This window comes from Ambystoma mexicanum, chromosome 13 (assembly GCF_040938575.1).
Source record: "Ambystoma mexicanum isolate Mex_15411 chromosome 13, UKY_AmexF1_1, whole genome shotgun sequence".
NCBI classification, from domain to species: domain Eukaryota; kingdom Metazoa; phylum Chordata; class Amphibia; order Caudata; family Ambystomatidae; genus Ambystoma; species Ambystoma mexicanum.
Genome location: NC_090938.1, coordinates 35461605 through 35477636, shown reverse-complemented (window position 1 = coordinate 35477636; position 16032 = coordinate 35461605). Strand labels below are relative to the sequence as shown.

General features: G+C 51.2%; 1 protein-coding gene across 5 annotated transcripts in view; it reads left to right on the top strand.

The window, feature by feature from the left end:
• The window catches only part of PLEKHA6 (pleckstrin homology domain containing A6), a 534942-nt gene that overhangs the window by 402135 nt on the left and 116775 nt on the right, over window positions 1–16032 (top strand). For all 5 annotated transcript variants that reach the window (XM_069633107.1, XM_069633108.1, XM_069633109.1 and 2 more), the window contains one exon: window positions 15429–15533. In XM_069633107.1, the coding sequence (XP_069489208.1) occupies window positions 15429–15533 (105 nt within the window). The remainder of the gene's footprint in view (window positions 1–15428; window positions 15534–16032) is intronic.

The window sequence follows — 16032 nt, the reverse complement described above, 5'->3', positions numbered from 1 at the left end:
AAGTGTTGCCTACCACCGGCTTCTTGGATGAAAGGGCTGCCTGCTGCTTGCGAGCTGGGACACACTGTATGGAGGGGTGGGGCGCATCAGGGGTAATAATGCCAGTGCAGGCCAGCTCCACTTCTATTACCAGGTCCCCCCCAACTTTAGGTAAGGGGGAGGCTTTCCTTAGGGGCGTAGCCTAAGTGGGCTCCCCTCGATTTCTAATCTCACTTAATGCAGTGGCCAAGCCCCCCACCTTGGTGGGATTAGGCCTGAACGGAAGACCACTCAAAGGAGGGGCCTCGGAAGCCTTCATGACCCAGCCCATCCGTCCCTCAAAGCAAACCTGTGCGCACCACAGATCTTCAGAGAGGGCTCCAAATCTGATCCCAAAAGGGCAAGCACCACTTCTGAACAGCAAGTGCTCTTGCAGGCAGGGCTGCCGCTTGTGTTGGGCAAACTCCTATTGTTCGCAAGCTTTCGCAACCACAGCAGGCCCTTCCTAGGGCACTTCTAGTATCACCATCATTCGTGGAGAGGGGCTCTATGATGGCGCGAGACAGGCTGCCCCACCTGCTCCATAAACTAGCAGAGGTGTGCAGGCAGGAGGCCATTGGGTGTTAGACCCAGGAAGGAGTAGGGGGTGAGGATCTCTTGCCCAGTTCTCATTGGAACAGACTTGCTGGGGGTGCTAGATGAGTGATTAGGCACAGTGGAGAAGAAAGGGCTGAGGTTCTGGAAAATTCTAGAAAACCCTGAAGTCACCTGGCCATGTTACCATGTGTTTGGCTCAGACCCATAACCCAAGAAGCGCCAATAGTCCCTATGTCCAAGGACAGTGAACTGATGGTTGCATGTAGCACCTGTGGCAAAACGTTCCCAACTTTCGGAGTGAAGTCGGCTGTACTCACCAGTCATGCAGAAAGCACTCCATCACCTAAGGGCCGAAAGTGTAAGTGGGCCGAGGAATAGACCCTGGTGACCCCCGAAGTCAGTATAACGAGTACTATTTAGGTGTGTTAGACTGGCGGCTCTTCTAACAATTTTTTTAATTAAGCACTTGATTGCACACTTCTTGGTTTTTGCATTTCTCAGTGCTCCAAGTAACGGGTGAGTCTTTTTGCCATACTCGGAGGTACCCCTTTTAACTTAGCCGTCTCCTACCGCTTACACAGAAATCTGAGCAGTGAATGAAAGCCTAGCCGGTCCAATGGCACAGCGAGTAGAGCGCTCGCTTTGACATCTGTGCAGAGCCTGCTGACGCAGGTTTGAATCCCGGCAGGGCCAAACTCAGCCTTTCATCCGTCTGAGGTTGATAAATGAGCACCACACACTTTGGGTAATAATAAGCAGTGCTCAGATACCTGAGCGTATATAAATGCTAAATTATTATTATTAGCTCACCATGGGCAGTCTGGAGGCCGGAGTGAGTGACTCTCTGGCAGGGACCTCCGCCAGGCTGGCGGGGGCGAGAATTTGCTCAAGATCACACTTTCTGAGCCGAGATTTTAAAGATGGAACAGGAGTGGGGATAGGACTGGGATCTCCTAAAGAAAGCAGCTTCGGGCCATTGAAGTCTGGCCCCATGGTCGAGAGTCACACCTAGAAGCAGGGACTCGCTTGCTCACGTACTGTGGTGTTTTGTAGTGCCAGAGTGCACCTACCAGCTGCCTGAAGGCGTTTGATGATGGTTTGAGAGAGGAAGTGGCGCGTCATTCTTCATTCTCTGCATCAGGTGGAGGGGCTGCTGGGACGGGGGCCCCACCTGGGTGCACATGTCCTATGCATCAGGTGCAGGGGCCGCTGGGACGGGGGCCCCACCCGGGTGCACATGCCCTCTGCATCAGGTTCAGGGGCAGCTAGGACGGGGTCCCCGCCCGGGTGCACATACCCTATGCATCCGGTGCAAAGGCTGCTGGGACAGGGGCCCCACCCGGGTGAAGACTGGGCGTAGGGCGGTGGGCGTGCTCGTCTGGTCAGAGGACTCCACGCAGTCTCCCATTGGCCGTTCAAGGAGTGCTGCATCTCCTCGGCTCAAGATTTGATTGGTTAGTTTGTTTTTCATGAATCTTCAGAGGAGTGCAGATGAGTTGAGACCCCTCCTGACCTTTCAATTTTGAACAGTGAGATAGCAGAACCCGTCTCATGGCATGTTCGCAGGTTTCTGGTCGGTGCGAAGCGGGCCAAGCGAGTGCAGGAGCTCTGGACCCCTGTCCCAGCAGCCCCTGCACCTGATGCAGAGGGCATGTGCACCCGGGTGGGGGCCCCCGTCCCAGCAGCCTCTGCACAGGTTGCATATGCACCACCCGGGTGGGGCCACTGTCCCAGCAGCCTCTGCACAGGTGGCATATGCACCCGGGTGGGGCCCCTGTGCCAGCAGCCCCTGCACCTGATGCAGAGGGCATGTGCACCCGGGTGGGGGCCCCCGTCCCAGCAGCCTCTGCACAGGTTGCATATGCACCACCCGGGTGGGGCCACTGTCCCAGCAGCCTCTGCACAGGTGGCATATGCACCCGGGTGGGGCCCCTGTGCCAGCAGCCCCTGCACCTGATGCAGAGGGCATGTGCACCCGGGTGAGGCCCCCGTCCCAGCAGCCCCTGCACCTGATGCAGAGGGCATGTGCACCCGGGTGAGGCCCCCGTCCCAGCAGCCCCTGCACCTGATGCAGAGGGCATGTGCACCCGGGTGAGGCCCCCGTTCCAGCAGCCCTTGAACCTGATGCAGAGAGCATGTGCACCCGAGTGGGGTCCCTGTCCCAGCAGCCTCTGCACAGGTGGCATATGCACCCGGGTGGGGCCCCCGTCCCAGCAGCCCCTGCACCTGATGCAGAGAGCATGTGCACCCGGGTGGGGCCACTGTCCCAGCAGCCTCTGCACAGGTGGCATATGCACCCGGGTGGGGCCCCTGTCCCAGCAGCCCCTGCACCTGATTCAGGGGACATGTGCACCCGGGTTGGGCCCCCGTCCCAGCAGCCTCTGCACCTGATGCATAGGGCATGTGCACCCGGGTGGGGTCCCCATCCCAGCAGCCTCTGCACCTGATTCAGAGAGCATGTGCACCCGGGTGGGGCCCCCATCCCAGCAGTCCCTGAACCTGATGCAGAGGGCATGTGCACCCGGGTGGGGGCCCCCCTCCCAGCAGCCTCTGCACAGGTGGCATATGCACCCGGGTGGGGCCACTGTCCCAGCAGCCTCTGCACAGGTGGCATATGCACCCGGGTGGGGCCCCTGTCCCAGCAGCCCCTGCACCTGATGCATAGGGCATGCGCACCCAGGTGGGGGCCCCCGTCCCAGCAGCCTCTGCACAGGTGGCATATGCACCCGGGTGGGGCCACTGTCCCAGCAGCCTCTGCACAGGTGGCATATGCACCCGGGTGGGGCCCCTGTCCCAGAAGCCCCTGCACCTGATGCATAGGGCATGCGCACCCAGGTGGGCCGCTCTCCCAGGAGCCTGTGCAAAGGTGGCATGTGGCACAGTGGCACAGTATTGGCGCAGTGTTATCAATGGCAATGTGTTGGCTTGGTATAATACGTCAGTGTCATTATTGGCTCGTTAGTTTCTCTGGGACAGTCCACTCTACCGTATAGGCTCAATAAAGCAACGTCTCAGCATTGCCAACGACTCTGTCATGTCCATGGCTCATTATAATGAACTGCACTGTATTATGAGGAGCTACCCATCATCAGTGGCACAGTATCCTCAGTAGCTTGGATTTATCAGTGTCACAGTAGCGTCAGTGGCACAGTATCCTCAGTAGCTTAGATTTATCAGCGTCACAGTAGCGTCAGTGACACAGTATCCTCAGTAGCTTAGATTTATCAGCGTCACAGTAGCGTCAGTGGCACAGTATCCTCAGTAGCTTAGATTTATCAGCGTCACAGTAGCGCCAGTGACACAGTATCCTCAGTAGCTTAGATTTATCAGCGTCACAGTAGCGTCAGTGACACAGTATCCTCAGTAGCTTAGATTTATCAGCGTCACAGTAGCGTCAGTGGCACAGTATCCTCAGTAGCTTAGATTTATCAGCGTCACAGTAGCGCCAGTGACACAGTATCCTCAGTAGCTTAGATTTATCAGCGTCACAGTAGCGTCAGAGGCACAGTATCCTCAGTAGCTTAGATTTATCAGCGTCACAGTAGCGTCAGTGACCCAGTATCCTCAGTAGCTTAGATTTATCAGCGTCACAGTAGCGTCAGTGACACAGTATCCTCAGTAGCTTAGATTTATCAGCGTCACAGTAGCGTCAGTGACACAGTATCCTCAGTAGCTTAGATTTATCAGCGTCACAGTAGCGTCAGTGACACAGTATCCTCAGTAGCTTAGATTTATCAGCGTCACAGTAGCATCAGTGACACAGTAGCACCAGTAGTTTAGATTTATCAGCGTCACAGTAGCGTCAGTGACACAGTATCCTCAGTAGTTAGATTTATCAGCGTCACAGTAGCGTCAGTGACACAGTATCCTCAGTAGCTTAGATTTATCAGCGTCACAGTAGCATCAGTGGCACAGTATCCTCAGTAGCTTAGATTTATCAGCGTCACAGTAGCGTCAGTGACACAGTAGCACCAGCAGTTTAGCCGTATCCATGTCACAGTAGCATCAGTGGCACAGTAGCATCAGTAATTTAGCTGTATCCGTGTCACAGTAGCATCAGTGGTACAGTAGCACTGGTAGTTTAGATTTATCAGCGTCACAGTAGCGTCATTGACACAGTAGCACCAGTAGTTTAGATACATCATCAGTGGCACAGATGGGGCGGGGGGGACATCTGGCATGAACTGCCTCATCCATTCTGCAGTCGAGTCCGAAGTTTGGCTCAATGCAGTGTAAAAAACCAAAGGGTGTTTCACGCCCTAGTCCCCAGGGGATACCGTACTCAGGTGGCCAGGGAAAGGCTATCGCTTTTGGATCCCGACCCTGGGGGTGCACAAGCGAGGGAGGATCACCTGGGTAGGGGGTCCCTGGCAGTGGGGGCGAAGCTCCCGATGGTGAGATGTGCTATCCACCGTTCTCCACATCTCATCTATCCCCTATACCTGCTTATTTCATGGGAAACTACAACTCCCATAATTCCTCCCTACTTTACATTGACAACACTGCTGAGCTGTGGAAGATCAGGAATGAGGTCAGAAAGATTACCTCTACTGACTCGCAATGACTCTGTCCCTGTAATGAGGCCAGGCAGTCAGGCACATAATCTAACTATGCATACCTGCCACTTGTTAACACTCCCTGTTCGGATAAAAGGTGGCGTGCACAGGCACACTTTGAGCAAAGCTGGGTACGAGAAGGAACAGCTCTTTCAGGGCTGATGCAAACCAAGCTGTGGAAGTTGGAAGGCCAAGGGGCTGATTGGCAGATGCGGTGAGCGAGAGAGGGAGCCAGGTGAGATTTCCAAACTTTCGGGAAGCCGTAAGCATTCCAAGATTGAAACCGCATGAGCGGAAGAGAGGAACCTTCAACGTACTTGACAGCGGCCCACGACCCTTGCGGGTGAATGGCGGAGTTGGGGAGGAGCAGAGGAGACAATGGTAATGGCCTTGACTGCTGCATGAAGAGCGTCTATGAAAGAAGACCAATTAACAGGACCGGTGAGTTACCGAAAGCAACAAAAGCCCGGTTTGTGTTAAAAGCCAAAAGTTGAAGGTTATGCGTGTGACAATAAAATGCCTAATGGAAAGGACAATTGCTGAATTGTAAAAGGAAAGGATACAAAGTAACAGAGTGGTCCTGGAAGGCAGTCACACATTCGAAAGTTTCTGTGAAATGTTCTGTTTTTAAATGTATTCCAGTGGGAATCAAAGGCAAGAAAGTAACTGCGATCGTAAAAGAAAGTTGAATAAGTGAAAAGCAAAGTATATGAACTGGAAATGTGCAAAGAGGGCACATCATATGCACTTTGATAAGAAACTACAAGACCCCAGGGTATTGGTGTATTTCGAGATAAGGAAGGTTGTGAATTGTGGAATTATTAGAGTCGAAGTGGTCATGCAGAGGTCTACGCAAAAACCTTGCAGTTTCGAAAGTCTTCGACCGTGAAAAGACACCTGAGACAAAACGTGGGGAAGGGAACCTCCACAAGGAGAATAGACAGGCCCGAGCCCGGCAGAGGGAATCCTGTGCAGAACTGTCATAAAGTATAAGTAGAACTGTGTGTGTATGAGAAGGCGGATGAAGCCTGAGGAACTGATTGAACTACCAGAAGCTTGAAGCCCAAGCTGCTGAATTGTACCAGTAGGCCAAAGCGTGCAAGACTGATAGAACTGTGCCATCCACCTACCCCTTTTAAGAAACTCTCGAGACCCCGTGGGGATGAACGTGGGGAAGGGAGTTGTTACTCAAACCATTCTGACATTTCCTTTGAGATGCTATTTTCCTTTTGTATTCCCTTAACACCATTTTCTGTGTTGGAAGGAGGGCATGGTCAGTTTTGTTTTAGTATAGGTCCTTTTTATTTTGACTAGACTGGCTTGGACTTGTTTTGTTATTTATTTAATGGTCAATACTACTCCCATTTTAGTGTTAGGGCCAGTTAGAAATTCTACCAACCCAACCAAATTCCCAAATAAAGGTTTTGGAAACTTGTATCTATTGTGTCTGTGTCTACTACTTGATAGCAAGGCCTCCTTACAGCAGACACCTGCAGGAGGCCATTGGCATTACCTGATTTTATAAACTTTGTCCTCCATCATGTCAAACATACCAAAGGCAGCAATTGGCACACAATGCATGCAGGCTTTGTGGGCAGCTTGTGTTTGTACACTCACCCACGCACACAGTAAGACAGAAATCGCCCAAGAACAGCACAACATGGCCTCTCACCTCCAGTTCAGCCAAAGATGAGTGTCGTTCTTCAGCAGCAAAGATAGAAACCACTGGTGGAAGAGCAGGCACCCCAAAAAAGATGAGTGGCGTTCCTTAGTATCACAGATAGAAACCACTGGTGGAAGAGCAGGCACCCCAAAAAAGATGAGTGGCGTTCCTTAGTATGACAGATAGAAACCACTGGTGGAAGAGCAGGGACCCCAAAAAAGATGAATGTTGTTCCTTAGCAACACGGTTAGAAACCACTGGTGGAAGAGCAGGGACTCCAAAAAATATGTCGTTCCTAAGCAGCACAGATAGAAACCACTGGTGGAAGAGCCGGGACCCCAAAAAAGATGAATGTTGTTCCTTAGCAACACAGTTAGAAACCACTGGTGGAAGAACTGGGACTCCAAAAAAGATGGAAGGTAACAAACACTTCAGAGGAATTGGAGTGGGAAAGACCTGTGCCTCCACATTCAAGTCCTGGATAAGCATGGTTTTTTTTAAACAAAAAAAGGAAATTTGGGAAAAGATTGAAATGTGTACAATATTTATTTTCTAAGCTTTACAGATGTAAATACATGTTACTAATTTAGGAACCTCGTACACGTTGTCCCTGCGCCATCCTCCCGAGAAGGGACCTGGGTTTGCTGATAAAATAGAAGATTTAGTATGTTTTTTTTAAAGGGAGAGAGTAACGTTTATAATTGAGAGGGTCAATTGCATATACATACAAAAAGTTAAAGATTTTGCTGGAATATCTCTCAGTAAATCTACCTGGATTATTTCCACGTATTTTGCAAAAATGTATCAATTTGCAAATTAAACACACTGCCACTCAGTCAGCCATTCTTAAACCGCTCAAAAGCCAACACTAGAGCGACTTCTTCCTCCTCCTGAGAACGTGACTGCACCACCAGAATACCAAAATGCTTCCCTGCGTGCTCCTGGGCTGCAGGAATGGGAATCGAGTGGGATCATCGCCTATGGGGAAAGTCTTTCAGTTATAGTTCTTAGAAGACATTTTGAGGGAGGGCGGAGTAGAAGTGACACTTCATTCGGAGAGCGGAGTGGAAATGACACTTCATTCGGAGGGTGGAGTAGAAGTGACACTTCATTCAGAGGGCGGAGTAGTAATGACACTTCATTCGCAGGGTGGAGTAGTGCCATTCGGAGGGCGGAGTGGAAATGACACTTCATTCGGAGGGTGGAGTAGTGTTATTCGGAGGGTGGAGTAGTGTTATTCGGAGGGCGGAGTAGAAGTGACACTTCATTCGGAGGGTGGAGTAGAAATGACACTTCATTCGGAGGGTGGAGTAGAAATGACACTTCACTCGGAGGGTGGAGTAGTGCCATTCGGAGGGTGGAGTAGTGTTATTCGGAGGGTGGAGTAGAAATGACACTTCATTCGGAGGGTGGAGTAGTGCCATTCGGAGGGTGGAGTAGTGTTATTCGGAGGGTGGAGTAGTGTTATTCGGAGGGTGGAGTAGAAATGACACTTCATTCGGAGGGTGGAGTAGTGCCATTCGGAGGGTGGAGTAGAAATGACACTTCATTCGGAGGGTGGAGTAGAAATGACACTTCATTCGGAGGGTGGAGTAGTGCCATTCGGAGGGCGGAGTAGAAATGACACTTCATTCGGAGGGTGGAGTAGAAATGACACTTCATTCGGAGGGTGGAGTAGAAGTGACACTTCATTCGGAGGGCGGAGTAGAAGTGACACTTCATTCGGAGGGTGGAGTAGAAATGACACTTCATTCGGAGGGTGGAGTAGTGTCATTCGGAGGGCGGAGTAGAAATGACACTTCATTCGGAGGGTGGAGTAGAAGTGACACTTCATTCGGAGGGTGGAGTAGAAGTGACACTTCATTCGGAGGGCGGAGTAGAAGTGACACTTCATTCGGAGGGTGGAGTAGAAATGAAACTTCATTCGGAGGGTGGAGTAGTGTCATTCGGAGGGCGGAGTAGAAATGACACTTCATTCGGAGGGTGGAGTAGAAGTGACACTTCATTCGGAGGGTGGAGTAGAAGTGACACTTCATTCGGAGGGTGGAGTAGAAGTGACACTTCATTCGGAGGGCGGAGTAGAAGTGACACTTCATTCGGAGGGTGGAGTAGAAATGAAACTTCATTCGGAGGGTGGAGTAGTGTCATTCGGAGGGCGGAGTAGAAATGACACTTCATTCGGAGGGTGGAGTAGAAGTGACACTTCACTCGGAGGGTGGAGTAGAAATGACACTTCATTTGGAGGGTGGAGTAGAAATGACACTTCATTTGGAGGGTGGAGTAGAAATGACACTTCATTCGGAGGGTGGAGTAGTGTCATTTGGAGGGTGGAGTAGAAATGACACTTCATTCGGAGGGTGGAGTAGAAGTGACACTTCACTCGGAGGGCGGAGTAGAAATGACACTTCATTCGGAGGGTGGAGTAGTGTTATTCGGAGGGTGGAGTAGTGTTATTCGGAGGGTGGAGTAGAAATGACATTTCATTCGGAGGGTGGAGTAGAAATGACACTTCATTCGGAGGGTGGAGTAGAAGTGACACTTCATTCGGAGACCGGAGTAGTAATGACACTTCATTCGCAGGGTGGAGTAGTGCCATTCGGAGGGCGGAGTGGAAATGACACTTCATTCGGAGGGTGGAGTAGAAGTGACACTTCACTCGGAGGGCGGAGTAGAAATGACACTTCATTCGGAGGGTGGAGTAGTGTTATTCGGAGGGTGGAGTAGTGTTATTCGGAGGGTGGAGTAGAAATGACATTTCATTCGGAGGGTGGAGTAGAAATGACACTTCATTCGGAGGGTGGAGTAGAAGTGACACTTCATTCGGAGACCGGAGTAGTAATGACACTTCATTCGCAGGGTGGAGTAGTGCCATTCGGAGGGCGGAGTAGAAGTGACACTTCATTCGGAGGGTGGAGTAGAAATGCCTCTTCATTCGGAGGGTGGAGTAGAAGTGACACTTCATTCGGAGGGTGGAGTAGAAGTGACACTTCATTCGGAGACCGGAGTAGTAATGACACTTCATTCGCAGGGTGGAGTAGTGCCATTCGGAGGGCGGAGTGGAAATGACACTTCATTCGGAGGGCGGAGTAGAAGTGACACTTCATTCGGAGACCGGAGTAGTAATGACACTTCATTCGCAGGGTGGAGTAGTGCCATTCGGAGGGCGGAGTAGAAGTGCCTCTTCATTCGGAGGGTGGAGTAGAAGTGACACTTCATTCGGAGGGTGGAGTAGAAATGCCTCTTCATTCGGAGGGTGGAGTAGAAGTGACACTTCATTCGGAGGGTGGAGTAGAAGTGACACTTCATTCGGAGGGTGGAGTAGAAATGACACTTCATTCGGAGGGTGGAGTAGAAGTGACACTTCATTCGGAGGGCGGAGTGGAAATGACACTTCATTCGGAGGGCGGAGTAGTAATGACACTTCATTCGCAGGGTGGAGTAGTGCCATTCGGAGGGCGGAGTGGAAATGACACTTCATTCGGAGGGTGGAGTAGAAGTGACACTTCATTCGGAGGGTGGAGTAGAAATGACACTTCATTCGGAGGGCGGAGTAGTAATGACACTTCATTCGCAGGGTGGAGTAGTGCCATTCGGAGGGTGGAGTAGAAATGACACTTCATTCGGAGGGTGGAGTAGAAATGACACTTCATTCGGAGGGCGGAGTAGTAATGACACTTCATTCGCAGGGTGGAGTAGAAGTGACACTTCATTCGGAGACCGGAGTAGTAATGACACTTCATTCGCAGGGTGGAGTAGTGCCATTCGGAGGGTGGAGTAGAAATGACACTTCATTCGGAGGGTGGAGTAGAAGTGACACTTCATTCGGAGGGTGGAGTAGAAATGACACTTCATTCGGAGGGTGGAGTAGAAATGACACTTCATTCGGAGGGCGGAGTAGAAGTGACACTTCATTCGGAGGGTGGAGTAGAAGTGACACTTCATTCGGAGGGTGGAGTAGAAATGACACTTCATTCGGAGGGTGGAGTAGTGCCATTCGGAGGGTGGAGTAGAAGTGACACTTCATTCGGAGGGCGGAGTAGAAGTGACACTTCATTCGGAGGGTGGAGTAGAAATGACATTTCATTCGGAGGGTGGAGTAGAAGTGACACTTCATTCGGAGGGCGGAGTAGAAATGACATTTCATTCGGAGGGTGGAGTAGAAGTGACACTTCATTCGGAGGGCGGAGTAGAAATGACACTTCATTCGGAGGGTGGAGTAGAAATGACACTTCATTCGGAGGGTGGAGTAGAAGTGACACTTCATTCGGAGGGTGGAGTAGAAATGACACTTCATTCGGAGGGTGGAGTAGAAGTGACACTTCATTCGGAGGGTGGAGTAGAAATGACATTTCATTCGGAGGGTGGAGTAGAAATGCCTCTTCATTCGGAGGGTGGAGTAGAAATGCCTCTTCATTCGGAGGGTGGAGTAGAAATGACACTTCATTCGCAGGGTGGAGTAGAAATGACACTTCATTCGGAGGGCGGAGTGGAAATGACACTTCATTCGGAGGGCGGAGTAGAAGTGACACTTCATTCGGAGGGCGGAGTAGAAGTGACACTTCATTCGGAGGGCGGAGTAGAAGTGACATTTCATTCGGAGGGTGGAGTAGAAGTGACACTTCATTCGGAGGGCGGAGTAGAAGTGACACTTCATTCGGAGGGTGGAGTAGAAATGACATTTCATTCGGAGGGTGGAGTAGAAATGACACTTCATTCGGAGGGCGGAGTAGAAGTGACACTTCATTCGGAGGGCGGAGTAGTAATGACACTTCATTCGGAGGGTGGAGTAGAAATGCCTCTTCATTCGGAGGGCGGAGTGGAAATGACACTTCATTCGGAGGGTGGAGTAGAAGTGACACTTCATTCGGAGACCGGAGTAGTAATGACACTTCATTCGCAGGGTGGAGTAGTGCCATTCGGAGGGTGGAGTAGAAGTGACACTTCATTCGGAGGGTGGAGTAGAAATGACACTTCATTCGGAGGGTGGAGTAGAAGTGACACTTCATTCGGAGGGTGGAGTAGAAATGACACTTCATTCGGAGGGTGGAGTAGAAGTGACACTTCATTCGGAGACCGGAGTAGTAATGACACTTCATTCGCAGGGTGGAGTAGTGCCATTCGGAGGGTGGAGTAGAAATGACACTTCATTCGGAGGGTGGAGTAGAAATGACACTTCATTCGGAGGGTGGAGTAGAAATGACACTTCATTCGGAGGGTGGAGTAGAAATGCCTCTTCATTTGGAGGGTGGAGTGGAAATGACACTTCATTCGGAGGGCGGAGTAGAAGTGACACTTCATTCGGAGACCGGAGTAGTAATGACACTTCATTCGCAGGGTGGAGTAGAAGTGACACTTCATTCGGAGACCGGAGTAGTAATGACACTTCATTCGCAGGGTGGAGTAGTGCCATTCGGAGGGTGGAGTAGAAATGACACTTCATTCGGAGGGCGGAGTGGAAATGACACTTCATTCGGAGGGTGGAGTAGAAGTGAAACTTCATTCGGAGACCGGAGTAGTAATGACACTTCATTCGCAGGGTGGAGTAGAAGTGACACTTCATTCGGAGACCGGAGTAGTAATGACACTTCATTCGCAGGGTGGAGTAGAAGTGACACTTCATTCGGAGGGTGGAGTAGAAATGACACTTCATTCGGAGGGTGGAGTAGAAATGACACTTCATTCGGAGGGTGGAGTAGAAATGACACTTCATTCGGAGGGCGGAGTAGAAGTGACACTTCATTTGGAGGGTGGAGTAGAAATGACACTTCATTCGGAGGGTGGAGTAGAAATGACACTTCATTCGGAGGGTGGAGTAGTGCCATTCGGAGGGCGGAGTGGAAATGACACTTCATTCGGAGGGTGGAGTAGAAGTGACACTTCATTCGGAGGGTGGAGTGGAAATGACACTTCATTCGGAGACCGGAGTAGTAATGACACTTCATTCGCAGGGTGGAGTAGAAGTGACACTTCATTCGGAGACCGGAGTAGTAATGACACTTCATTCGCAGGGTGGAGTAGAAGTGACACTTCATTCGGAGACCGGAGTAGTAATGACACTTCATTCGCAGGGTGGAGTAGTGCCATTCGGAGAGTGGAGTAGAAATGACATTTCATTCGGAGGGTGGAGTAGAAATGACACTTCATTCGGAGGGTGGAGTAGTGCCATTCGGAGGGCGGAGTAGAAATGACACTTCATTCGGAGGGTGGAGTAGAAATGCCTCTTCATTCGGAGGGTGGAGTAGAAGTGACACTTCATTCGGAGGGTGGAGTAGAAATGACACTTCATTCGGAGGGTGGAGTAGAAGTGACACTTCATTCGGAGGGTGGAGTAGAAATGACATTTCATTCGGAGGGTGGAGTAGAAGTGACACTTCATTCGGAGGGCGGAGTAGAAGTGACACTTCATTCGGAGGGCGGAGTAGAAGTGACTCTTCATTCGGAGGGTGGAGTAGAAATGACACTTCATTCGGAGGGTGGAGTAGAAGTGACACTTCATTCGGAGGGTGGAGTAGAAATGACACTTCATTCGGAGGGCGGAGTGGAAATGACACTTCATTCGGAGGGTGGAGTAGAAGTGACACTTCATTCGGAGACCGGAGTAGTAATGACACTTCATTCGCAGGGTGGAGTAGAAATGACACTTCATTTGGAGGGTGGAGTAGAAGTGACACTTCATTCGGAGGGTGGAGTAGAAATGCCTCTTCATTCGGAGGGTGGAGTAGAAGTGACACTTCATTCGGAGGGTGGAGTGGAAATGACACTTCATTCGGAGGGCGGAGTAGAAGTGACACTTCATTCGGAGACCGGAGTAGTAATGACACTTCATTCGCAGGGTGGAGTAGAAGTGACACTTCATTCGGAGACCGGAGTAGTAATGACACTTCATTCGCAGGGTGGAGTAGTGTTATTCGGAGGGTGGAGTAGTGCCATTCGGAGGGCGGAGTAGAAATGACACTTCATTCGGAGGGTGGAGTAGAAATGACACTTCATTCGGAGGGTGGAGTAGTGTTATTCGGAGGGTGGAGTAGTGCCATTCGGAGGGCGGAGTGGAAATGACACTTCATTCGGAGGGTGGAGTAGTGTTATTCGGAGGGTGGAGTAGTGTCATTCGGAGGGCGGAGTAGAAGTGACACTTCATTCGGAGGGTGGAGTAGAAATGACACTTCATTCGGAGGGCGGAGTAGTGTTATTCGGAGGGTGGAGTAGTGTCATTCGGAGGGCGGAGTAGAAGTGACACTTCATTCGGAGGGTGGAGTAGAAATGACACTTCATTCGGAGGGCGGAGTAGAAATGACACTTCATTCGGAGGGTGGAGTAGAAGTGACACTTCATTTGGAGGGTGGAGTAGAAGTGACACTTCATTTGGAGGGCGGAGTAGAAGTGACACTTCATTCGGAGGGCGGAGTAGAAGTGACACTTCATTCGGAGGGCGGAGTAGAAATGACATTTCATTCGGAGGGTGGAGTAGTGTCATTCGGAGGGCGGAGTAGAAATGCCACTCCATTCGTCATTATAAAAGGACATGTTTTGCAGCGTTTGAAATGCAATGGCCCCTATCGCTGTTTCGCTCGTGGTCATTAATAGATTTATTGCCCGCAGCTCTGTTCCTGGGCTGTTGGCAGGTGCAATTTTTGGACAGCCTTAAACATTGTATAACTTGAATAAGGGCGCTTCAACTCAGAAGGGAGCCGCGGGACTGGTGCCTGTTTATTTGGATATTTGTTGTGCAATGTTCTGGAAAGGTAGGGGGAAGGGTGAAGTTAGTGTTTCTATAGTGTGACCAATTTGGACTACAAATGTATACAGAATGCATTTTCATTTTGAAACGTATGTGGGGTGTAGACCTCTCTGCGATGCAAAGGAGCAGGGCAGCTGGGTCCTCTGGGAATGCTTGAGCACATTTCTGATGGCTGCGCGAATCTCCAACGTGCAAGCCAAGCAGCACCTGTGAGCTGAAAGTCACTATAACAAAACTCAACATGCTCAGGGAAGGTGTGTGGGGGGTCCGGGGGGGGTGGGGTGAGGGGCACAGTGGGCTGGTCTCTATCATCATTACCCAAGACATAAGCTGACATTCCCCACCTTGCTGGGCCTCTTGAGACCACACCCCAACTCCAAGTCAATGTCCAAAACCAACAGATTATGGCTGTTCCTTTGGTGTACCTCGAGATGGAACCATGGTTCAGGGCTCCTCCCCCCGCTCCCCCCTCTCCATCTTACCAGCTATGGCTATAAGGTTGTTGACACCGTCAACCAAATAAATGTTAGCAGGTTAGAGGGGGGTTGGGGGCCACAAATGCCCCCCCCTTCACTCAATGCGATGGTGGTTACCTCGGCACCAGTGCTTTCCATGTGACTTTCTCTGATGTGTCTCTTCCTGTACCCCCATACCCATCACCCCTACCTCCCACTGTGGGGGTGTGGCGGGCGTATGCTAAGGGGGTACTCGGATGAAAAGTGAATTTCCAAGTTACTGGAACCAAAGCCATGTTTTTTCGTGGACATTGTGGTCCATTGGGTGGGGGTCGGGATGGGCGGGGGTGGACACGGGGGGGCGGTTGCATGGTCTATGGAGCAATGGGGTGGGCCTCGCTACTCGGCACGTGATAATAATATTGCTATTATCTTTAAAGCCCTCCAGGCCTTCCAAGAAGGGAATCGCCTTCGGGAAGCGCTCCAACTCCATGAAGAGGAACCCTAATGCCAAGGTGACCAAGAGTGGCTGGCTGTACAAGCAGGTGAGCACCCACCCACCCCCAAACCTCTCTCTCCTTAATACCCAATGCCAAGGTGACCAAGAGCGACTGGCTGTACAAGCAGGTGAGCACCCCCCACCCCCAAACCTCTCTCTCCTTAATACCCAATGCCAAGGTGACCATGAGCGACTGGCTGTACAAGCAGGTGAGCACCCCCTCCCAAACCTCCTTCCCCTTAATAGCCCAATGCCAAGGTGGCCAAGAGCGACTGGCTGTACAAGCAGGTGAGCACCCCCTCCCAAATCTCCCTCCCCTTAATAGCCGAATGCCAAGGTGGCCAAGAGCAGCTACAAGCAGGTGAGCCACCCCCTCCCAAACCTCCCTCCCCTCAATACCCAAGTCAAAGTGGCCAAGAGCAGCTGGCTGTACAAGCAGGTGAGCCACCCCCTCCCAAACCTCCCTCCCCTCAATACCCCAATGACAAGGTGACCAAGAGCAGCTGGCTGTACAAGGAGGTGAGCACCCCCTCCCAAACCTCCCT